This window comes from Geospiza fortis, unplaced genomic scaffold (genome assembly GCF_000277835.1).
Source record: "Geospiza fortis unplaced genomic scaffold, GeoFor_1.0 scaffold346, whole genome shotgun sequence".
Taxonomy (NCBI): domain Eukaryota; kingdom Metazoa; phylum Chordata; class Aves; order Passeriformes; family Thraupidae; genus Geospiza; species Geospiza fortis.
In genome coordinates, this window is record NW_005054361.1 from 2,043,733 (window position 1) to 2,069,344 (window position 25,612).

General features: G+C 39.9%; 1 protein-coding gene across 3 annotated transcripts in view; it reads right to left on the bottom strand.

Moving 5' to 3' along the window:
* The window catches only part of MYRIP (myosin VIIA and Rab interacting protein), a 190,641-nt gene that overhangs the window by 19,360 nt on the left and 145,669 nt on the right, over positions 1 to 25,612 (bottom strand). For all 3 annotated transcript variants that reach the window (XM_031059421.1, XM_014308202.2, XM_005423931.2), the window contains exons 8-10: positions 17,924 to 18,101; positions 12,898 to 13,547; positions 5,127 to 5,366 (exon numbers count right to left, since the gene is read on the bottom strand). In XM_031059421.1, the coding sequence (XP_030915281.1) occupies positions 5,127 to 5,366; positions 12,898 to 13,547; positions 17,924 to 18,101 (1,068 nt within the window). The remainder of the gene's footprint in view (positions 1 to 5,126; positions 5,367 to 12,897; positions 13,548 to 17,923; positions 18,102 to 25,612) is intronic.

A 25,612-nucleotide genomic window follows, 5' to 3' on the forward strand; every position in this document is an offset into this window, starting at 1 on the left:
GTTTATAATAAAGTGGTCACAGGGATAGACTGCATTCAAATTGCAGCCTGCCAAAATAGCCTTCTAGAATGTAATTCTGGGATATACCATGAAATGAAGACCCAGTCAATCTATCTTCATAAAAGTATTAAGAGAAGGAGAATGGATGGAGGAGACTGCAAACTAAATACATCCCATTTATCATGCTTGCCACTCTCAGGATCAGTGCCATTAAGATACTTCAAAGGGAATTTACATTTTGCTTTTTTTTCTTTAGGCATTCATTTAGGGTTTGGTGGAATAAAGCAAAAAAACCCTAACCAATTAATTAAAAAAAAAAAAAAGAGCAAGACAGAAAGAATTGTGCAAAATTGTTGCGCTAGTAAAAGATGTTTCACTAAGACAACAGTTGCACAATTTGAATTTTGGTTTGTTCACACCTGAAGTTTAGAGGCGCTGAAGGCCAACTCTGCCCTAAACACAGCTTTTGGTGAAAACCATGGCCTTTCACTGCACAACTAAGACAAGTGGACTTTTCAGGGCTCTGAATACCCCAGAAAGACCATTAATTACTTCTGTAGCTTGAGAAGCACAAAATGTTTTCCATAAAAACAAGTCTGCTGCAGGATTATGTTTGTTTTAAAATGAGAGCTGTGAATCTCCACAAGACCATTTTAGGCAATCACAAACTAAGGGATAATGAAAATGAAGGTGCTGAAAATCTAAGAAGATTTAAGTCTAAGTCCCAAAATCAACTTGTGTTAATACCAACCTAAATCCTCAGGTATCCCAGATGAACTAAATAATTAACTCAAAGGTCATTATATTCAAATTGGCATCTTAAAGGCAGACATACAATTCAAAACCTCAGTCTGATGTGAGAACTGAGAATCCATAAATGCCAAACAACTTCAGCTAACTCTCCATGAAGGATACGACTTTTACCACTGCTTTAGATCATCATATACTAAATACCCTTTCAAAAGCATCAGCTCAATGTCTGATTACATGAGATTCTCAGTTTCTATTAAAACAGCAGTCCTGGTTTTTAAAGGTGCAGACAGGTGAAGGTCAGATAAGCACCAGTAACTTAATTTCCAGTGATTCGAAAATACATGTTTTTAAGTCTTATCATATGGTCAGGTGTACAAGAACTAAAAATTCCCAGCAATTTAAAGCTGCTGAAGTGCTCCAGAATAAGCTTATGAGAACAGAAGATGAAAGACCAAGAAAGACAAGCAGCATGGCTAAAATAAAAGCAAGATGGCTAAAGTATAGTATTTATGTTCAGGAACAAAAAGCAGAATCTAGGCACTCCAGCTCTCATTTTAATGGTGCAGTGTTGGGGAAGATGAAACAGGAAACCCTTATAAATATGATTGCCTGGCAAAAGATTTTGAGTATATGGAAACTATAAGCGAGATTGAAATGAAAGCAAGCTTTGAGATACCAAGCCTTAGTCACTGAACAACTGGAAAACAATAGTATGGCCACTGAAGGTAATCCCCTTTTGATTAGACAATACCCTCTGCTTGCAGACAGGTCAGAGCAGACCCTACTAGCTTGGCAGAAGTGGTCCAAAGAGTAGTTTTTAGGGTTTAAGATGTAACACAGTATAGTAATGTAAAGATTCTTATAGGCTGCATGTAAATGCTATAGAATTTGTATCGTGCACTAGACTGGTTAGTGAAAATTAGAATATTCAGCACAGAAGAAAATTTATTGTATTGTAACGGGAACTTCATCCTCTCTTACTCTTCTCCCATCCTCTTTTCATTTTGCTCTTATTCTCTGCTCTCTCTCTCTTTGGGGCTCCTCTTTGGGGCCTGCTCTGAGCTGCAGCTGGCAGTTCCAAGCAGGGCCCCTGCACCCAGGCCCTTTGCAATAAACCCCAAGTTCCAAGACCTGACTTCAGAGATCTCTCGTGTCCGTCCCGACCGTCCTACCCACCGTCGCTCCTACAATGCAGAACTAATGGTTCTGTATATTTAATTTGAAACCTGATGCCCAGCTCAGGAGGCTGTCTCTGACCAATAGTGGTGAGTGCTAGACTGAAAGATCTGTAAATCCCTAAAACTCTGCATTCTCCAACAATCAGGCTTTTTAAAGAGACAGCATCTTGGGACTTCTGGCTTTGAAAGCATCTAAAATCACTGGTTGCCTGAAAATAGGTTTTCTCTGCTGGTCTTTCACATGAGATCTGCTCATCCTAGAGTTATTGCATCTTTTATGCAATAAAAGTTTGGATATGCCTGTATTTTAGACTGCCACAGCCCCAGCTGGTATTATACACTGTCATCTTCAGTATTTCCTGGTAAGATGTTGGCCAGCCAACTTTCCAGAGAGAAGGCACAAGCCAGAAGATTTAAAAGTACCTTTAAGGACAACCAAAAGACTTGTCAAGAATAAGAATGAAAGCAGTGTGCTTGTTTCTCTACACTTGGAGAAGGTTTCCCTGCCAATTTCACTGAATTCCAGACCACGAAGAGTACTGGAGTATTCTGGTTTCTTTATTATAGACAAAAAGAATATATACTATGACCATTAATGAAGAGAACTTTTTTATCCAAATCAAATAAAGGATTAGGAACTCCAAGCATTCCATTTTTTGCTGAACATGGTAAGCCCTTCTTTTTTAAAATTTAAGAAAATTTTATTGAGGAAAAAGATATTAATCTTTGTTGTATTTAAAATAACTGACATACAAATTTGAAAGAAATAGCAAAATTAGGAGAGGAAAAAAACCACCAATTTTACTCTATAGATGCATGCAGATGAGTAAGTACACCAAAAACATACATTCATCATTTTCTGTGCTCAGTTCTCTATACAGGAGCATTTCAGAAAGCCCTCTTTACAGCCTTTGATTCTGGATTTCATTTGCAAAATGTTATAACCCCAGCTAGCCCATATATGCTGTTGAATAATATGATATTGCTGTTTTGTCTTGGCAAAACAAATAAAAACAAATGCTGCTAACAAGCTCTGACAATAAATCCTTTATGTGCTTTCTTTGGAAAGGTTGTGTGTACATCATGGAGGTATTTGCACACGTGATAACAAAGGTATTTACACTCCTGTGTAGTCCATGGCTAAATAACTCAGAATCAAAGAGTCACATGCTCCTTACATTTGGAATGTAAGGGGATCACCCAATCCAACTCTTCTGCTCAAAGCACATGCCCAGGGCTGTTGTCCACTCAGATTTTGATTATATCCAATGACACAGACTTTACAATCTTTCTGGGAAACCTATTCCAGTATTTAAACAGCAACACAGTGAAAAAGCTTTTCATTTGGATGGGATTTTTTGTATTTCAGTTTGTGCCCACTGCTTCCATTCCTATGAGAGGAAAGAGTTCCATTTCCACTTTATTTCCCACAACAAACACTCCCCACTCTCCCCTCTCAGATATTTAAATACATTGAAGAGATTCTCCCAAACCTTCCCTTCTTTTCTTGGATAGACAATTCCAGCTCTCTCAGCCTCTCCTCATATGACAGATGCCCCAGTTTTTTAATCATCTCTGTGGCCCTTCACAGGACTCATTTCAGTGTGTCCATGTGCACCTTCTACTGGGGAGCCCAAAACAGGACACAGCACTCCAGAAATGGTCTCACCAATACTGAACGGAGGTGCATAAGCTAATCACTTCCCATGTGCAGGACTTGCATTTCCCTTGGCATTTGACTGCTAAAAGTCTTGTTAAAGCCAAAATAAACAATATTCATAGCTCTGAATGTCTCAGATTGCCATGATCTTCTAAAGATGAACCTCACAATTACATGAGCCAGTTCCCTCAGGTCTTGGAAGTGCATCCCCATCAGACACCATGCACATGTGCAGATCCCAGTGTTTGAAATGTTTGCTAACCTGATCCTCCTCTACCAAGGATAAACCTTCACTGCTCCAGGCTTTCCCATAGGTCTCAGGGGCCTGGGATTCTTGAGGGAAAATCTTACCCAGAAAACTGAGGTGAAAACAATGTTGTGTAATAGCCTTTTCCACGTTCTGTGTCACCAGATCACTGCAGTAGTGGGCCCAGCTTTCCCTCATCTGCCTTTTGCTGCTGATGGACCTGTAGAACACTTTTTTTCCCTTTGTGTCTCTGGAAACATTCAGGTCCAGATGGGCACTGGCTTTTATGATACCATTCCTGCATTCTTGGACAGCACCTCTATGGTCTGCCTGGATTACTTGATCCTGTTTTCACCTCCCAGTGTATTAGTTCTTTATATAATTTGAACAAAACACCTTTCAAACTACGACAAATAGATTTCCTTTAGACAGTTGTCCACTCCTTGTCAAAGCTGAGCTGCTGTGCACACAACACCCCAAAAGGCAAGTCAAGATATGCAGCAAACTAGAATAAGCCTAAGTGATCTAAGGAAAAAGAGTGCTTGACTGGCAAGAGGCAGCACTGGGCTCCTCTAGCACCAAATTCAAGCAAACCACATGATCTGAAGAGAAATTCAGAGGTAGAAAGGGAAGAGAGGGGTGGTAAATCCTGTGAGTGACACTGAAATCTGGTATGTCATTGTAAGGGTGAAATGGCACAAATGAAGGATCTCAGGCACTATCAGAACTGACACCAAATTTCTGTTTCATTAGGAAATGTTACTACTCTCAGAAGCCTATTAGCTGACAGGGCAACAGGGTTGGAAAGCTTTAAAGAAACACTAAATATTTCTATAGAGATGCAAAAGAAGAATCTATGCCATCAACATGAACTACGTAATACTACAAAGAGAGGAGTTAACTGAAAGGATGGGGAAAAACCACTTAAACTGTCTGGTTAGCAAGGACAAAAAAAAGAAAAACTGGATATGCTTTTTAAAATTTTTTAAAGTGTAAGTCGATTTTCAGTCAGTATAAGTTGACATAATTCCATTAATATCAGCCAGTTAACAGTTTAGTTGCACAGGCTAAGTTCCCTGCTTGGAACTGATGCTGTAGACTTTCTGTTCCTCACAGAGAGGAAAACACCCATTAACTTTTATCTGTACAAGAGGTTCAGGCTCAGACCAGTATAAAGGACTTCAGAGGTTTTTTTAATCAACTGTGTTCAGTTTTCTAGCCCGAATTTTTTCTTTTGGCATTCTAACTCTTAGAGTACTATTCCTACTCCTTTCTAATTACCACTTACCTTCTTTAACTCTTCCTGGATACTTCTGCCATTTTCCTCTGAGGACAAACTCTCCTTCTGGTTTTCCAGATCTATTCCAGGTTCTGACTCTTGTTCATCACCAGATGATGTTTCCTTGTCACTCATTTTAGCAGCAAGCTGAAATAACCTGGATTTAAGCTCATTCTCCATAAGTTCAGGCTTGACATCATGGTGCTGATCCTCATTGCTTACATCTGTTTCTGATAAATCATCAAAATCCTACAAAGGTATTAGAAAAAACAAATAAATTCCTGTGTAGGCATAGAAAGAAAAGGTTCTAGCTATATTTTTCTAGCTTTCTAGAAAATAGAGGCATGATCACTCTGCAGAGAAGCTAGAAAGAAAGCACACTAAGTGTTCTGACAAAAAAGAAATGCCAGTAAACCAACACTTGCTGGATTATATTCATCATTCCTTCTTACTTTCATGTTATCTAAAAAGGAGCTATGAAAATCACTATGTATCTGTGTGCAACTGATAATACATGCCAGTATTTCCCATTTCCAGCACCGCCATCCCTTGCAGGCACAGTGCAGATAAAAGTGTGGTGTGGGAATGAAATAATCTGTAACCTGGCAGTTGTGTTCAGCTTTCAGCTGAAAGCTGTGCTTTCATTCCCTGACTGCTTGGTCTTGAGCATTATCCATGTTATTCTTAAAGACTGCTGGAAACAAGTTTTGAAAAACTCCTCTTTTGTTACATGATAAATTGTCAGCTTTCCCAGAGGAATTATTTGCATAGGTAGATCCTCTACAGAGATGATTTTTTTTCCAAATGCCAACCTCTGTGGAACAAGTTCAGTCTTCAGGAGCACCTTCTGTTCTGAGTCTTGGATCCTTAAAGATGGGAAACACTTAAAGGGTCAGTTTAATACAGTGGGTGCTACAGACTCAGCCACAAGTCCCCTTGGAAGCTGAAGAGAAGAAAAGCAAAATCTTTGCCCAGCATTTAATAAGGTGGAAAGGGGGATAGTTTTGTCAGCCCTTGCTGACAAATTCTGAGAATATCTCATAGTTGCTCTAAAAACTAATCCCCAGGTATGTATCAATTCATTTTCTGGATCTGTGCTGTCTGATTAGGACCCATTTTGCCCTGATTTGCACTACAGTCCCTGGAGAGAGACAGGCACCTCCCAGAGCAACGTGTTCCACCTATAGCATTTGCTGCCTTCTGCAAGTGTTCTCTCCCTAATGACTGCTGAGAGAAAGTTTTGAATCATTAGCTTGTTTGGTGCTTAGCCAAGTCCATGAAATAAGATGGTGTTAGGTAGGTTTAAAAGCGACAGATATTTTGAAATGGAACATAATTGTGCAAAACTAACCAGAAGGTGGCTAGGAAGAATTCAGCCTGGGACCAGAGTGGTAGGCACATCTCAGCAGGCCTAGGAGGATGATTTGGAGCAATTCTCAGAGAGGAAATTATTCCTATCTGCCTTAGGTTCTCATACTGTGACAAGACCAGACATGGCTGGAGAGACTAAAATCTGTGCTCTGTCTTCCATTCATTTGGAAATACATAAACAGGAGCAGCTGTAGCAGCACTGTTCAGGGATGAACCAATTACCTCCAGTTCTCACAGGAAATGTTAACTGTGCTCACTCCCTCACAAACCCTACCCACCAAACTGCTTTTAATGGATTGACACATCGTGTTCATAATGTCAGTTCTCATCTTTCATACAGTAAACTATACTGGAGTGTTCAGCACTTTCACAGTGTTCTGGACAATTTTTGTCAGCGGTTATTTGCAATTCAATCAATTACACAACTAAATTATTCCACAACTAATAGTTCACCTTCAGGATGCAGAAGGCCCTTTTAGAAAATCAGGATTTGAAGGAACAACAGAAATTTGAGAGCTACAATAGAAGGGGAACCATGGGTTTATGCTGAAACTCTATTCCCAAACAATCAGCTTCTGCAAAATAATTTTTCTACTAAAAAGCTGTTCCATGATCAAAACCAAGATTTCAAACCAGTGTATTTTCACTTCAGTTTTATAATAGGACATGCTCTTACATACATGCAAAAGACTGGTGTATTTCACCTCTTAAATTAAAAATCTCTATCATAACAATGTTTCCTCAAATTGCAAGAGAAGTTTTCTCCAGACGTTTCTTGCACATCACTCCACAACTCATTACAAATATCAGTATTACACCCCGACCAACAATCTGCCAAATGACCAATACTAACAAGTCACTAAATTACTATTAAAAGAATCCCTGAAATCTGTTGCTGAATCCATCAGTCCATCAATTTGTACCCAGGAAAGAAACAATCATAATTTATGTGATCTACAGGATAGAAAGCCCAGCTAAACTGTATGCTTGTATTTTATGAGACTACAGTTTAGTGAAGATACAGCTCATTAAACCTGAGCTATTTACAGCTAGGTATCTAGTCTAAGCTAATTAGTGGAACCCCTCTTTACTTGAATTCCCTCAATTTATTTAATTGGTACCCCCCCAAATTGGTACTGCTCTCATCTACCAAAACCTGGTTTACGATTACAGTTCTGCACTAGGGGTGTGGGCTTACTCTAGCGGTGTTGAAGATTGAACACAGTTTACCTTGAGATCAAATCTGCAAGGAAAAGAAGAAAATCTCATTCTTTGCAGACATTTGAGCAGATCAAGCTTGTAAAGACAAGAAATTGGTATCCTTGTTTAAATGAGCTTACAGATATGTATCTAAAATCTAGTGGAGCAGTGAGGGAGGCCAGCAGTCCAGAGTGGTGGATTTTCCCACACTTCCTCCTCACTGCTGTACTGACAGACTTCACTGTGCAGAGGACATGCATCAGTCCTCTGGGGGCTTCTTAAATAGACCTGCTTAGCTTTAACTGCTTAGCAGCTTTATTGGAGTAGCAGTGCACAGATACACCCATGGGAAGCACCACTAGTTAATCTAAAGAATCTGTATTGACAACAGCAGTATGGCAACTCCTCTCAATCCCAAAAAATACCAGGCTTCATAGAATCACACATAGCAGCAACTTCAAGATCTTTTTGCTAGGTCTGCCAGCACAGATGAAAGTAATGAGATGCCCTGGCAACTCCAGGGTCTCATTGTGCATTAGCTAAATCTGCGTTTTGAATACATATTGTTTCTTGAGAGTATTGACTGTATTACAGCTGGGCTCAGGTATGTCTATAACCCCTTTTTTAGCTTTCCAGCCTCCTTTAAATGAGTGGGTGGATAATCTATATTGGCTAGAGCTGTTAATTCCTGGGTACATGCAGAGATAATGGTACCTTACACTGCTGCACTTTGTGGTTTCTGTTAATAGAAGGCTGCTTGACTTGTGTGTTGGGCTTTTCAGATAGTGGCAGAAAATTATTTGGGAGAAGATTATACCTCTTTCATGGACTGACAAGTTAAAAAATTTATTAGCAGCCAATAAAACAATAAAATACATAAATTGAAAGGTACTACTATTAATATTGAATAGATGCTGCATTAATTTTTGTTATTCTTTACCATTCATATTTTCACTCCTTCTGGTAAGTTTAATGACATTTTTGTGCCATTACACAAATCATTGTGTAAATTCCCATTTGCATCTATCAGCAATACATAATGCTGATAACTGCAAACAAGAATAAAGGGCTACCATTTTATCCAAAAACTGAGTTTCTGTGAGGGCCTGGCAGACTGACACAGCCATGAACCCAGTTGCACAAAAAGAAAATCAAGTGTTTCTATGCAAGTGTAAGTCTTTTAGGAGACAATAAAAGCAACAAATACACCTTTACTCATAAACAGTGTCCAAATCCTTGCATACAAATCACTGATAATTCAATGTAATCAGAGTGGATGGACACAAAATACAAAAAAAGATGCTCCAGAACAAAATCTATGTTCAACTATAAATTCCCATGAGAAAGTTCCCTTCATATAGGAAAGCAAAAATTGGAAACGAAAATTTTTAGGAGAATATACAATTTGTGAGGTTTGCAGGCAGTTTCTCATGAAGACCCAGAGTGATTTCAGGGAGCTGTTTTCAAAGAATACATCCCAAGCGCCATCCCGTGGGAACAGGCAGCCTGACAGTGCTCACCCCTTACCCGCCTGCAGGGCTGTAATTAACAGGTGGGGGCTCCTGATCAAAGAAGCAAACTCACAATGAGGGCATTTCTTTCACTTGAAGCAATTAAGACACTCCAGTTTGCATCAAAAACATAAGAACTTCAGTTACATTAAGCAAGTCATATCCTTCTCTCAAAAAGATAATGAGAGTCAATATATCAATATTAATATTACTAATAGTATCAACTATTACTACAATTAGTAATAATAAAAGCAAATAATGACTGGTGGCTTAAGTGCCCATTTTTTGTAAAAAGTTACCATTTGAAAAATAATCAGTAAAAGCAAGGTTGCACTTTCCAGTTCAGTTCCCAAAGAAATATGTCTTTTGTGGTATATAAGCAATCAGATATTATTTATAGCAGGACTCTGGTTTTATCAGGACAGTTTTCATATCTTGCTTCATGACTGTGTTTATGGTATCTCTACAGACAGCTCAGTAAAGGAGCTTGTTCTTTTACTTATCATTACGCAAAAAATTCCACAGATACAGCACATCTTGGTATCTGTTCTCAGGTTTCCCCTTCTAAGGCACTGAAGACTTAGAACAAAAAATTCTCTCCCAGTCACAAAGTCAGCATTCCACTGTTGTGTCTAAAATATATTTTTTAAAAAATGCCACAGCATTATCCTACTCTAGGAACTGGATCCTGATTAAAAAATACCTGATTTTAAATTTAAATTCAGTTATGAGTTATGAACTGACTAGGGTTTTTCCAGAAACTGTAAGCAGGTTCCATAACTGCTTACAACTCTCTAGACTTAGAACAAAGAAGAAAAAGGGCTTGTTTTCATCTCACTGAGAAACCTGGAGAGTAAAAAACAAGAAAGCAACTTTCACTATTTGAAAATTAAAAATGAAACCCCAACTTTTAGACCGATAAACTGAAATCCTGTTCTACAATGCTGATGAAAACATAATGGTCCACAAATTATCATCTTACTATTACAATGCTGTAATATAAGATTATATTCCAATGCAGTGAAGTATTGAAAAAGTGTTCCTTTACTGCAATTGACATATAATCAGTTATTCACTGTCTAATATCTTGGTTCAAGAAGAGTTTGTGTGGTCTCTGCAAACTCTGCATAATCTCATAATGTGAAAAGCTATGCCTGGTTTAAGACGCTGCAGTCAATCTTTCTTAAGTCTATGCTGACTGCAGTTCCTCACACCAACACTGTTATTTTGTAAAACTGTTTATATGTAGGGCTCTCCCTGCTGCAGCCTCAAATCAATCATTTTACCAAGATCAATACATTATTCTGGGGAATATATGAAACTCTGACATCCCTTTAATCTCATTTACCTGAGCACTGTAAATGATGTCTGGCTAATTCATTTTCATACATTAAATCCGGTTCCTCAGACACATGACAATTTTACTTGCTTCCTAGAATTGTTCAACCATGCAACATTTTTGCTCTAAATTGTGGTAGGCAGTCCTCTCCTAGTGGCAGCAGTGCTTGTTTGCCAGAGGCTGGAGTAAAAGTTCTGCAAATGTGAGCACCAGCTGTCAAATCAGCCACCTTTGTGTGTGTGTGTCCAAACACAAACTAAACACACGCAAACCCACCCATACATAAACTTCCTAGTGAGAATTTCATTGCTTTGGAAACAGTGGCATGATCTGGAGGCACTGTGCCTCTGCTTGCTCCACTGAGGCTGAGGAAGCAGGGGAGAAGGAACAGCCTCTTTTAGCTTGAAGGATAAAATGAAGGGGAGAGTGGGTTAGAATCCTGAATCTTGCACTTTCAGCACATCAGAGAGGTTATAAGAGACAAAGCAACTCACAAAAGACTTGGGAAAGAAGAATATAATTTTCCACTAATTTTGCACTTTGAAGCACGCAGTAAGATGCTAAAGGATGCCAACACAGATATTTGGGAAGCACCCTGCCTTTCTGACCTCACATGGACGAGCATGGTGGGGGGTTTAGATTGGATATTATGAAAAATTTTTTTGCAGAAAGGATTATCCAGCACTGGAACAGGCAGCCCAGGGAAATCGTTGATTCACCATCCCTGGAGGTATTTAAAAGACATGTAGTCATGGCACTTAGGGACAACATTTAGTGGTCGACCCTGCAGTGCAGGGCTAACATCTGGACTTGATGATCTTAAAAGTGTTTCCAATCTAAATGAGTCTATGATTCTATAAAGTCTCCAGGACTTTTTCTGTGAGCTCTGATCTTCCATGCTCTGTGTACTGTCTATTGTGACTAGGAAGCCACAATATGAACACAGACACACAGAGGTCACGAAAGAAAGAAAACAAAGCCATAAAGCTAAATGCAGAAATCTGTGTACAAGATACAATCTTTGTGCAGTCCCTGTAATGCCTTGTAATTCTGCCTGATGTTACAGGAAGTCAATAATGGCCACTGATGTGTCATCAGATCACATTATATTACATCATACTTCCCTTTGAGAACTGTTGATTTTAAATATATGAGGACACGAGTATAGATGAATCAGTACAGAACACCCCGAACACCCACACTCTGTCCTAAAAGCAGATGGAATGGGTCCAGAATTAATGACATCCAGCATTAAAGCCTGGCTGAAATCCTAGAATCCTAATATTGACTTACAATTAGCTGTACTGATGTTTTTCTATAGGAAATACAGGCTAGTAGCACAAGGAGAGAAAAACTGTTCCAGGCATCCTAAATTTGGTCAGATAGCTTTAAGACTGAATCAGGCTACTCGGAATCAAAGGCACAGGGAGAAGCCAGCTCTCAGTTCCTTGCTTCAGGCTTATTATTACTCTGCTGCAGCAATGATGCAGCTTCAGGATTTAAGAGGGGTAGGATGTGGGAAATGGAACTGGACAAGGAGTCAATATTCTCCTGAGCTTGTGTGCTTGCACTGCTAACAAAATTCTGGGGAACAAATGGATCCCTTAATATCAGTCCCAGGTCTGGACAAACTCCAAATAGAGGAGACTTGGCTTTCTGGTTATCCACCTGTAATTATTCACCTTTCTGGTTAACACCTGTAATTTAAATCAAATGTTTCCTGTCTTCAAGCTGTATGAACAATTTTTTGGAGTTTGAGATAGCACAGTCTGAGGTTTTTGCTTGTTTCTTTGGGTTTTGTTTGTTTTCTTAATAAACTGACAAATTATTTAAATGGAAGTAGTTTGCAAACACTCACCCTAAGACATCAGAACTCAAGATGACCAATTAAAAACAGACATCACTTGGACTGGATTTCACAAAAACCCTTTTTGAATTTCTGCTGCTCATTAGCTTTATTCCTTACCAGATTATTTGTAGACACTGCAGAGCAGATTCCTAGGCATATGAGTTATTTCTTATACCAAGAAAACAGAAGCTAAAAAAACCCCAGCACAACAAAACAAGTGATTAATTAACATTTCTCAGCTGTTGACAAATCCTGAGGGATTTTTTCTTAAGAGCACTGTATTTTACAACATTAACAAAGTCTGTGATTGGATGAAAGTGGCCTATTTGAGAAAAAGGTAAAGCCTGTCTAACACCCTGCTTTCTCTTCCTCTTAGGAGACATAAGGAAGATAAAGCTTGCAAGAACACTCCACCTCCCACTCATGATTCACATGATATTGCCAGCATGGCTTAATTAGTTTTGCCCAGCTCTTTTTGAAAATGCATTTGGTAAGCTCAAACACAATTACCTGACTTAAATTCATCTTGTTGGCTTTTGCCTGATTCTTTTCTTCACATAAGTCTTCAGAGATGGCTTTGTTCTTCTTCCACCTTCTTGATTTCTTTTCTAAATCATAATGGACTCCTTCAGTCTCACTGCTGTCTGAATACTCCAAGCTAGTTGCCTGTGGATTGAAATTTACATCTAGTTCTCCATGGAAGTGCTTCTTTTCCATTCTGGGCATATCACTTTGAGTTCTGCCTTGCAACCAGAGAAGTTTGCTAGGTCCTTTAGCTTCCTGGGAAGAGTTTACTGAAGATGTTTCCGAATCAGAGAACAGTGTCTCAGTGTTGGTGTATAACCCAGAGGAGGGGGAGGTCACTGCCTGGTACTGATCATTGCCATAAACCCACTCGGTGCCATACTGGGAATTGGAGTAATAGAAGTCGTCTGGCAATTGCCGGGGTCTCCGCCGCAGCTTGTTCAAGGCCACGTTCCAGTCATAGTCATCCTCGCTGTCCGAGCCCATCTCGTCGTAGGCAGACACAATGCTGGACTCGTTCTCCAAAGCTTTGAACACCTGACTCTTTGGTTTGGCCAGCATTCGAGGACGAGGCAGGGTGACGTTCTGCAAAGCCACCCAGTTTCCATCGGTGCTTTGGAAAACAGAAGGCGGACCTATGGAAAGGAAACAAGAACAGCTGTGATCACACTGTGAGTGGCTGCTTTTACTTGCCACAGATTGAAAGTTTCAACAAAACCAACAAATTCAAGTGTTGCTGCCACGTGAACTCTTCCATGTTGAGAGCCAAGCTGCCCTACTACTTAGAAGCCACAACTTTAAGTCATGGTGATGACTAAAATGGGACAGTACTTGAACCAAAGTTTTTTTCTAAAAGAATGATTAGGAAAGACTGATGGAACATAAGCCCACAGGCATGCATAAATCCTGAGTTTTGCAAATGTCTTTCATTCTGGTGTGCAATTCTGGTCCCCCACATTGAAAAGGAAAGATAGAAAAAGAATCAGAGAAGAGCAGCAGAGGTTGTACCAGGTTCTGAAATGGCGTCCATTCAAGGAATAATTAAGTAAGCAAGAGCTCTGCCGTCTGGAGGACAGAAGACTGAGAGAACACATGCTAAAAGAGATGGGGGAATCTCTTCCAACCTAACTACTAGAGGGCATGAAGTGAAGCTAGAGAAATCAAGGTTTTAAATCAACAAAAGAAAGTAGTGTGATGCAATGGATACCAGACCTATGGAGCTTCTTGCCTAAGGTTGTTCTGGATGCTTGAAATTATCTGTGATAAAACAGAAAGGGCTGTGAACATGGAGGAGAAATCCACTAAAATTTACTGAATACAGAAATAGCTGAGATAGTAATTAAATTGACAGTTCTAGAGGTTCAGAGCCTACTCAGAGGCAGTATGAAAAATACTTGCTTTGTCCTAATCTCTCCTAGACTCTTGCTTTTGGCTGCTATTGTTGTACCCAAGACTAAATACCAAATGTGCTGATTCTGACACAAGCACTGCTGCTCTTGTATCCTTCCACATTTTCAGAGTATATTTTACAACCCCAACACAAAAACCAAAAAAGCACAAAGTGCTCTTTAACTCTCATATCTTTGAGAATTGTATTTCTTCTAAATTTAGATTTCATTTCCAATCAAAATTGAAAATTCCCCTCGTGGGAAGTATGGATGTTTGATGACTCTGCCTTCTGCAGCACTTGAAAAATTTATAATGCCATGGATTTACACAGTAATCCAGCCTCCTGAATGAACTTTTCAGACTTAAGGATTCCTCCCATGGATTCAAATTTGTTATTTTCAGAAACCTACAGTAATACTTAATACAAGCCATTAGTTTTCTCATAATGTAAGCTGAACATCACTATTTTCAAATGGACACAGTCATATCTGGGTCTGTTGTAGAATATAATTAGGCATTCTGCATTAGATAGTTACAAATACTAGGATGAAAAGAAGATTACTTTTTCCCTGGAACTGTTCATAAAGAACATTAGTATGCAGTAAGCTGTGCTTAGTTTAAAAAAACAAAGTCTGAGGTGGACTTTCACCACCAAAGTCCACAAAAAACAAAACAAAAATTAAATGGCAATTACACTTAAGAGCTATGAGAGTTTTATGACAATTTTTGCACTTCTTACTCATTTGAATCCTTTTGGCTTGTTTTCACTTCTTAAGTCAATTCAGAAAACCTGAGAAAATACAATTCTTACTCCTGCTTAAAAGGAAATCAAAATAATACTAGTTTTCTTATAGCAGTGACCAAGCAAGGATATAGCTGAAGTCAGGTGTGTAAGGACAACTAACATTTCTTTATAGTAACCCCTGATTTTGGAGAAAAAAAAAACCAAACAAGCTATCAAGCACAAGAAACTTCTGCTTGTTTACTTTTCTTAACTTTACTAACTAATCTAAGTATAGGGTTCTCCTGAGAGAAAGAACTTCCCTTAAAACATTGTTCTTTCAAACAAAGCCAACAGCTCTGCAGGATATAAATCTCCAACACAAACTGAATTCAGCTGCACCACATTACACAAATGTAATGGGGAGCCACAAACTTTTTTCTCCCCCAAACCATATCCCCTTATTCTATTTAACAACACCACGTGAGAATCAGTCTACCAACCTCAATTAACTGAAGAAAAGACAGGATACTAGTTGATTACATCTTAGAGGACAAACAGGGTAGAAAGCAACTGAGACCTCTATATTCAGAAAGCTGACTCAGCTTTATCCCACTTTTATCCTACAATGTCAAGTGCTCCCTTCCTGATTTTCCAAAACGAAGTAACGTACTTGAAAGAATGTTTTTTTCACACAATTCTTTGTGCATAAGTTATAATTCATCCATGTGAAAAGGTAAAAAAGATTTAAGAAGTTTCATTGTAAGACTTTTGATAAAGGCTCTTGAGTCACCATTTAAAACAACATGAACTGTAACCAAAATGAATTGTGAACTACTTTTTGGCTACATGCCTAAAAAGCCCATTGATGTTACCACACCAAACTCTTCATTGAGATTTCTCTTGTTTTCTGTATCATAATACAAAGCTGCTTAATACTGCATAGATGAGACCATTTTTTACAGATATTAGCACAGTCAGCTATTTACTATTAGCTCAATAGGCACTACCCTTTCATCACAAATGTGGTTTTTAGATGAAAGAAGCAGCACAAATCCTCTGCGTAGAGCACCCAAAAAAAAAAAAACTGGGTCAATTTGTCGTTCTGCTGTGGTTAAGCAATAAGCAATTGTTAAATACTAAATTGCTCAACAGTTGAATGCAATGGGATTCAAGTGGGTGCTTAAATTTTAGGAGCAAATTAACTGCTTTACTGAAAATAGGCCTTCCACTAAAATGCCCAGGAGAAAACCACTTCTGACAGTGGGCTGATTAAGAAATTCACAGAGTAATGCATACTGGGTTAAGTTAGATTTTAGTGCTACTTTAATATTAATTTCTTTCACGGGGGAGGAGAAGTACTGAAATTGTCTAAATTTCAGTCTCCCCAGTTATCAACTGGCATTACAGATAAACAAATTGAACAAATGGCAGCTCTGGTCCCTGGTCACCACCAAACCCAAACACACACTGTAACTGCTTCTGCTTGCCAGTGCCTGGTGAGGCAGCTGTTGGAGCTACAGCAGCAGTGAACTCACCCCACAAAAGAAGTTTTCTGCTTGTGCAGCTTCATGAACCAGTGTGCTACAGGGGTCAGATGGGTTCTACAGCTGCTACAAGAGAAGAAGCAAGAACAGGCAGATTCTGCCATGGGATGACAACCCTTGGAGACAGGGAATGCTGCTGCAATGAGTTCAGCTCTTCCCCTTTGTGCAGCTGTAGGGGTAAAAACTAACCAATACTATGGTGAGGAAGTTGCCTGGTGCTACACTCTTGTGGCCTTGCAAATGCTTCAGCCAGAACAAGAGAGGCAATGGAAATGGGAACACCTCAAGAGCAGGAGCCACAACTGCAGAAGCACAGAAAGGGTTAGGTTGGAAGGGACCACAGTGGCTCAGCTGGTCCAACCAACCTGCACATGGCACAGGATTGCATCCAGGTTCTTGAATATCTTCAGTGAAGGGGACTCCACAGCATCTCTGGGCAACCTGTTCCAGCGCTTGGTCACCTGCATAGTGAAAAGTTCTTTCTCATATCCAGGTGGAACTTTCTGTGCATCAGTTTCTGCCAGTTGTTTCTTGTCCTATTGCTTGGCACCACTGAGCAGAGCCTGGATCCATCCTCTGACACCCTCCCTTCAGATACTTATACACATTGGTATCTTCTACAGTTACAACCTGTCTTTATGTCATCTAGAAGTAAGCGGGAAATTGCACTCTATCCCAGGGTGCTGATTCAGGCAGGAATGAAGCTGACTTGAAAAGCTGCTCACCATCCATCATCCATATTTACATCCATACCTAATGCATGATGACAGCAGTCAGATCCAGGGAAGCTGCTGATCTGTGGAGTTCCTACACATACAGCTTCCTCAGACAAGTCTGGAAGCACCAGTGAGTAGGGCTGCACAGAACACCGCATTTGTAAATTCATCAGAGTTGAAAATAAAGTTGTAAGGAGGAATTCTAAATGTGAATTATTTTAATGACTGGCTCACCACAAAACCTCACGACCCCTGTGTCATGGAAGGGATACAATGGGCTGCAAACTCCTTCAACTGGAGGACAGGTTACCAATGACAAAGAAAGGCCCTTGAGCTCTTGTGTCTTAGAAGCCCTGAAATGTGTCCAAACCAGTTGTCTAAATTTTGCAGCAGTCCAAAATCAACTTCACAAAGACCCAAATTCTGAATACTTTTTTTAAAAAGAAAGTTAAGATAAGCAATGACATAGCCCAATGAAATTGTGACATGGCAACATCAAATATACATTTTACATGTGACCTCTGAAAGCACAAAGGTCAGCAGAAATGCCCTAAAGAAGGTCCTTGCTTTAAGTTGTATTTATTCCACACGTGAGTGAGAACCAAAAAAAGAATCTTATTCGTACTAGAAATATTTACTTGTTTCATTTAGCCTGTCTACACTCTTCCAGCTGGGTAAAGCAGAGTGCTTGCGTTCCTTCTGCTTCCTGGACTGTCCCTTTTGCTGCCTCCCAAGAGCCTCGGCCACAGATGATGCGGGGTCTTGTCCTTTACTGGCCATATCTTCACTAGCCAGGGAGAATGCAGACTGAGACCTCTGTGGGATTAAAAATCAGAGAGTGAAATTTAAAAACAGAAGAAGTTAATTGTTCAACTCTTTACCATAATTAGTATTCAGTTACCCATGGAAGTGTGGGGTCTGCTAACATCACAAATGGAATTTAATGTATTCAAAAGAATTCAGCATTAAACTGCTTATTTGTGTGCATTTCTGATGCTATGCAAAGAGGCAGGAAATTGTTTCTACTACCATGACCAGATGGAGAGAAATAATTAAGGTGAAGTTGTTGGGAATGTGCTTGGTGAGGACTGATATCGAACTGCTTTGACTCAAGTTAGCCAGAAAGGGATGCCATTGTGGTGAGACATGATCATCTATTGTTGGCTCAACAGGCCATCTGGTGTAACAATTTGCAGAAGTTAAAAATTGAAAAAAAACCAAACAAACAGTCTGTTCCCCAGAAACAGATACGTAACTCAACTGATTTTAATGCAGAATTGTGTTTGCTAGGACATACATACATAACACCCAATATGCTGAGCAGTTTTATTCTGTCTTACTAATGAACTCAACTTAGCCTACAATTGCACATCTGTTTAGTTCTAGGAGGGTCACATTTCAAGGCATAATAAGATAAAATACTGTTGTAATTGTTAATCAGCCTGACTGCTACTGAGGGGGAAGGGACATGCCTTTGGTTCCACATAAATAGATCAGACATTTTAGTTTTGACCTAGGCACAGAGAAGTCAGACAATTACAGAAGACACATTTAAATTTGTCCTGTTTTGAAAAGCTTTGAGTCCTGTCAGTCTCCTGCTGATTTCAGCAGAACTCACACTTGCATATCAAATCATAGATGTACTTGTAGAAACAAGGCTTTAGAGCTTGAGTCAAGTTGCCTTCCCAGCAGAGTCAGTAGAAGACCATATATGCCAGGTTTTCAAGTGCCTCAGCTGCTTTCACAGGCCAAGTTGGCACTCTCAAATCTTTGTACATTTTTAGTGATGTTCAAATTACAAATAATTAACTTAATCTGTGACTCTCAAAAGGGCAAGTCTTTGCCTGTATCAGAGGTCTGCTTTGCACTGGTGCAGGTGAGGTAAAGGAGAACTTGCCTTTCAGCTATTTTCAAGTCCCTTGAATTCCCAGGACAGCATAAGCATTGCTGGGAGTCCTGCTGGCTCGAAAGCCACACTTACAACACTTTCTAGCTGCACCTCCTCTCATGTGAAATGCTCCTCTGTGGGACCCATGTACCATGCCAGAAGATTTAATTAACTGCAAATCTTCATGTATCCTTGGCTCAGCAGTAAAAGGAAACTCAATTATGCATAAGGGCTAAGTTTGTCTTCTGAATTGAGGAAGCAAAGCCAAAATTACTGCACTAGATATTTTTTATATTTTTTATAACTACAACTTTGTTAATCTTGTCCACACAAAGACACAGGTCCTAATATGATGCATTGGAGTATTTCCTTTCAAATTTAGTGATATAAAATATTCACAACAAGTTTGAAGTAATTTTGCTATAGGGAATCTTTCAGATGCATCACTTTTCCATATTCAAGTGTGTATTTAGTCTGTTCCAAACCTTAAACTAGATCTTTCACTGATCAAGATCATCTGAATCCTTCTCAACCATGAAAAAGTAATAAAATAAAATAAAATAAAATAAAATAATGCAATGCATACAGGTATATAAATTGTTTCACTATAGGGAATTTTCTCATGGACTTTGATTTCATCCTGCAGTGTATGTGGACAATATAAACAATTCTGCCACAAATTTGCCACCTGAACTCTGCTGAGTGTTAACTGTGCTGTGGTTCACTTCATTCATTGTAAAGCTAGAACTACCAAACTTGCCATGCTTTCAATAAATTAGTTCTGGTGTCTGCTGCATCTTTTGAAATCTTTGTGTTAAAGTTGTTATATACTGGAAGCAGCAAGCTGCTGTGGCTGTCCATGAATGTTCTCTCAGGGCACATTCTTCTTCCATGTACATATAGCAAACATGAGAGATAAGCGATGCTGAAGACCCAGAAGAAGGAATACCCTACAGTTCAATCAGTAGCATCTATTTTCCTTTATTACTCAAAGAACTGGATCTTTAAGAAGAAGAATACCAGGAAGAACTTTAGTCTGTAAAACGATAACTGAGACTCCAATAATGAGAGCCATCTTCATGTTTGACAACTTTCCTGTTTTGTTTAAATGGCAGCTCCTTGTGTGCCTTCTCACTGTTTCATAAACATCTCAGCAAAGTGATGTCATCACAGTGATGGCAGCATCTGCTCTTTGCTCTCAACTCACCTAAGACCTGCCAGCAGCTTAACCCTGACAAGGCAGAACTTGGCAGAGGCTTCAAAATCTCCTGAAGGAGCTGGGCACTCCTGCCCCAAGGCTGAAGCTTTGGCAGCAAAGCTGTGGCTAGCAGTGCCTGAGCAATTTAAAGCCAGCTCAGGTGCATCCACACTATAGGGCAGATAAGCCTTCAGAGGGACAGGAGAGACACAACAGCTTGAAGGATTTAAAAAGAAGATGAACAGTCGGAAGGATGAAAGGAACTGAAAAACAAGGAAGCACAGAAAAGAAAGTGGACACAGTCTCATGTTGTGTAGTAGCTGAGAATCTGAAATAAGCTCAACCAAACAAGCTTATCCAGCAAAAAGCTGATTTTTTAAAGTCGTGTGCTAAAACTTTTGAGTCAGATCAAAGGGAGGCTGCTCTCCACAGTTTGCAAGGTCTCTGTGGAGCAGGAAATTGGTATTAGGCAGGAAACACTGCTAAGAAATTTTCCCAGGAAATCCAGTTGAAATACAGCAAGGGGTAAGGCTTTTGGTGCCTCCAAAGCTTAGCTTGAGGCCATCCTCATTATTTTTTACATTTTGTGTGAATTTTTGATAAAAACTGTCTTAGACTGCTCTGCTAGATGTACTACCTCTTCTCACTGAGGATGGTTCAATGTCACAGAAGACTCAAGGAGAGAAAAGTAATGGCATGATAAAATAGCTTGGCTGCACCCCTACATTTAGACCCTGAAAAAGGGAGGCACTGGAACTTGCACTCTTCACTGCTACATTTGCAGGTCTCTGTAGTTCTTGTATCTGGAAAGATTGAAATTATCAAGGAGTACCAATGTTCTAATGAGCTCCAATTCCAAAGAAGAATACATAAAAGTAGAGGATTAGGTTATTTCTTGTTCTGAAATTTAGTTTCAGGTAGGGCTGGAGGGAGAGATAATAGAATTGTTTTACTCAGACAAGCAGGGGTGGAAAGAAAGCATAAACATTCATCCCTGAGCAGTTCAAATCACTGGTAGCACTGATAATGACCCAAAAAAGGAGTGCCAATAGCCAGGCTTGATGTAGGAACAGGACAGAAGCACATCCTGGCATGAGAACAAACCAGTCTAAATTGACTGTATTTTTCAGAGCACAAAAGTAAATGTTTGTGTACAAGTTAATCTCCAATCAATTAGCAGCCCGAGTCATGACTCTATCTGAAATGCAAACAACCTCAAGACCTCCTTTTGTTGTTTTTGCAAATCAAGAGCAAACTAGAAAAATAGTTATTTGGTGTGAGGCAACACAGCAAAAGCCCTCATCCTGGCTGGCACACTTGCATCAACTTAAACTCAGCCAGCACCACTAACTCCCCAGCCCTACAGCTGCAGCATGGGCTATGTCCTCCTTCCCTGTGGGCTGACTTCAGAGCTGCACTGACCTGTGCAGGCAGCAGCAGCACACATTACTGTGCTGCATCAGTGCCTCTCTTCCTCACAGAGGTAACAGCCATCTGTAGAGCCATAGGGGATGTCTTTTCCTTGGGGACATTTGTATAGGAAGCAAAACACTGAAAATAAGGGAACAGGGCTTGAGAAGCCTGCCTGGGGGCTGATGCTCCATGTGGTTTCCCTGTGAATGGATGCACGGAGGTACTGGAGGTAAGGCTGGCTACCCTGATAGGCTCTTGGATCGGTTTGCTTTGGAACAAGGGATTTTTACTGACCAAATGAAGGAACCATGTCCCTCAAGCTTTATCAACTGCCTACATGCTTAGACTGCATCAAGATCTCAGGGCAGAAGAACCGAAAGTGACCAGAAAAAGAAAAATACAGGAGTCTAGATACAATTTTCAAAATAAGGCAGCAATGTAGGAACTTTGGTTTTGATTTATAAAGACATGAGATGTCAAGAAAGGAGCTAAAGATACTTGGTCAGGAGTTCTGCTTCCTCAGCAAACAAAAACCCCAACCCATCCACCAAGTGCTATTTTAGATGTATTTGTGTGTTATAAATGACAAGGCTGCCCTGTAAGTTTGCAGTTGGACACTGCTGGTTTCTGCAGCAAATTGGTGCATCAGCAGATGGCACTGCAGCCCCGCAGATCATCTGATCATTTGCTGTGCTCTGCACACATCCCACAGAGGCAGGAGCTGCATGCTGGAGTGCTGGGCAGCGCAGCACAGCTCACAAAATACAGCTGGGGTACTTACATGCATTTCTAGACACTTGAGTTAGATGAGTTCCCCGCCAAATCCTGCCTAGTGGCACCTCCTGTGACATATTTGTTTCAATTACAGACACACCTTTTGGTTTTTTTTTTAATTCCTCTTCATGGATTTCTATTGCATAGTTTATAATGTCTGGATGGAGAGTACTCAGCCTTCATTTTTCACTGAACTAGAACTAAAAGGAATCATCTTATTCATTGATGGCCTTCAATAAACTTTTTTTTAAAAAGACAAAGTGGTTTGTGAAGATTAAAGAAGGAAGGAGTGAATAAAAATAATCCTATCATCTTCCATTACTTAATAAATACAAATATTCCATTTTCTATCAGTAACAATTTACGAGCGCACTCTTCTGAACACAGAATAAATAAAAGCAAAAGAAGTAACCAAAAGCAAGAACAACTTTATAAACCATTATAAAGAATACTGAGTCTAATGTTGATAATCTATAGATTCTTTACCTTGAACAACTGCCTTATATGTATGCATATTGTTTAGAGAGACAACATGAAGATTTTGCAATAAAAGATGAAAAAGTTTGGGTTTTCACCAAAAGATGAAAAAGAATTCCTCTTTCTCCTAAAGAAAAGCCAAAATGGTAATTCAAAATAGGTCACAAAAGCACCTGATGGGACTTTAGAATTGGATCATGCATGTTTTGCCCCCACTTCCCTCCTATTTCACCCTGCTTCCACCCTTACATTATGCTTCAGTCTGGTGTAACTAGTGAAACAGTAATTTATTCTGCAATTATTTGCAATAGATCAAGGACTGTTCCAGGTCCAGGAGGGACTGGGAACCCCAGGTGCCACAGGGCAGCTGCAGGGTCACCACAGTAGGAGCCCTTGCAGGCACAGGGACCTCAACACTCATGCTGAGGGAGGTACCTCTGGATTTGGGCAGTAGAATCCTGTGCTGGGCAAGCTCTGACCTAAGTGGCAGCTGCTAAGTTGGGCTTTGAGGACTACCCTGTTTATTCAGGGAATCAACCTAGAACTGACACATAAACTCAGATGACTTAAATGCAGCCTTATCGATCCACCTCCTTCCTTGCAAATTCTGCAGCGATGCCTGCCAGTGGTGCAGCAAATCCCCTTCTCAGCTGTGCTCTGTGAATATAATCAATGCACAGACAGAACCAGTTGGTCAGGTAGCAAGTACAGTAGCAATCCCTAAGCATTAACAGCTTATGCATCCTTTGGTAAGAAAACTCCCACACCAGGAAGGAGACAGTATGAGCTTGCAAATGATGCCACTCTGCCACAGCCTATTTATCCTAGAAGTGATTTTTGCTCTGCTCAAATGTATGCAGTTCAGACATCTAGCAGTGGGAGTGAAATACCAAGGGTTTTGAGCATCTGTTCCTTAGTTAATCTTGTATGTGGAAAAGGATCTGTTAACAACCTTCTAAAAAAGGGCAAGAACAGGCAGATTTTCACACTCAATTGAAAGAAAACTCCCTCCTAACCACCCCTTGTGGATATCCCAGCCATCGGGGCAAAGCCTTGAACAGCAGGCTGGGAGAAAGCAAAGATGACTGGTCCCTCTCCTGCAAAAGGCTTAGAACATATGTCCTTCAAGGGTCTGCCCAAGCTGGTTTTTTGTTCACTACTGACAGACATACATCTCCTGGCTGCAATTTATTGTTTCCATCATTCCACTGGCCTCTTAGACATCTGATTCCCTTAAAAGCACAGTTCCTTTAAAAAGACTACAAAAATAATGATTAGTTTATCAGGAATGGGTCTGTCAGCAGGATGAATGCACAGCTGTGTAGTAATATGTAGAGCCACATTTGTGTGCACATTTATTTTGGGTCAGTTCAGATTAGCTGACCTTGATTAACCAAATGGAGAGGAGGGCTGTAAGGGAGAGAGACAAGAGGTTATTCCTCAACAAACCCACTGCTGGTGGGCATGGCAGTAGCTCTACACCATCACCTACAGTGTAAAAAAAAAGGAAAAAAAGCTGGCCCCACATGTGAAAGTGCTACTGCTTTGTTTGCAAGGAATTTGTAAGCTAGTAAGAATGGATATTTCATATTGATCTCAGAATATGAGTATAAACACCCTTTCATTGTACTTCTGAGGTTAACAATTTAGGGGAAGTGCTAGGAGCATAAAATATCATAGTTCGATGGATATAATGAATTTATGTGAGCAAGTCTATAGAAGTTTGCGGAACAGAGGCTACATATACCAATGCAACTGTAATCCATGTGATGTCTTTACAAGGTACCCTTATTCATTTAGCCATTACTGCTCCTCACATGTTCACCCAGAGCCCATTCTTTTTCCTTCCTCCCACACTTTGAATGTTGTATGCCATGTCCTGAAAAAACCTAAACAAATGAAACTAAGAACAAACAGGGAAGACACTTCCCAGTTTGAAGACACTAAGAGCTCAGTTAGCATCCAGTGGTGACAGTATTGCCATTTTACTTGCAGAAGAGAAACAGGAACAGCAAAAGCCAGATCCCTGCTTCTGGTGTAGGACAGGAGGATTTTGCTTTGCTACTAGCATACCTCTCTGGAAGAGTGCTTGTATATAAGAGGTTAGGGGAGGAGGTGAGTTGGTGCCCATGTTTCAGGTCTAACTGCAGCCTTACACATAAACACACCGCTTTTTCAAGTGAATACTCTTCACTAAACACATTATTCTTTTTTCATCAGTCTCTAGGTGTCTCAGTTCCCTGCACAACCTTTCATGTCCTGTTCTGACCCTCATCTACAAAGCTGTGCTCAGCACAGCACTCGCTCATCAGAGAGAATCACTGTATGTCCTACTCAAACACCAGAGGAAGCCTTAAAGTGTTATGTGTTTATTTACTTCTTCCTCTGGCAATATACACCCTGATTTAATCTAAAAATAAAGTAAGGTTTGTCAGGCAGCCCAGCTCTGAGCATCACAGGTTTTAAGTTAGACCTGAAAATTCTGCGAAACCCAGGAATGTATTATGATAGCATCTTTAAACCAAAATGAAGCTGAAAGAACAACATATGAGCTTAATTATTTGGAAAATTACATTA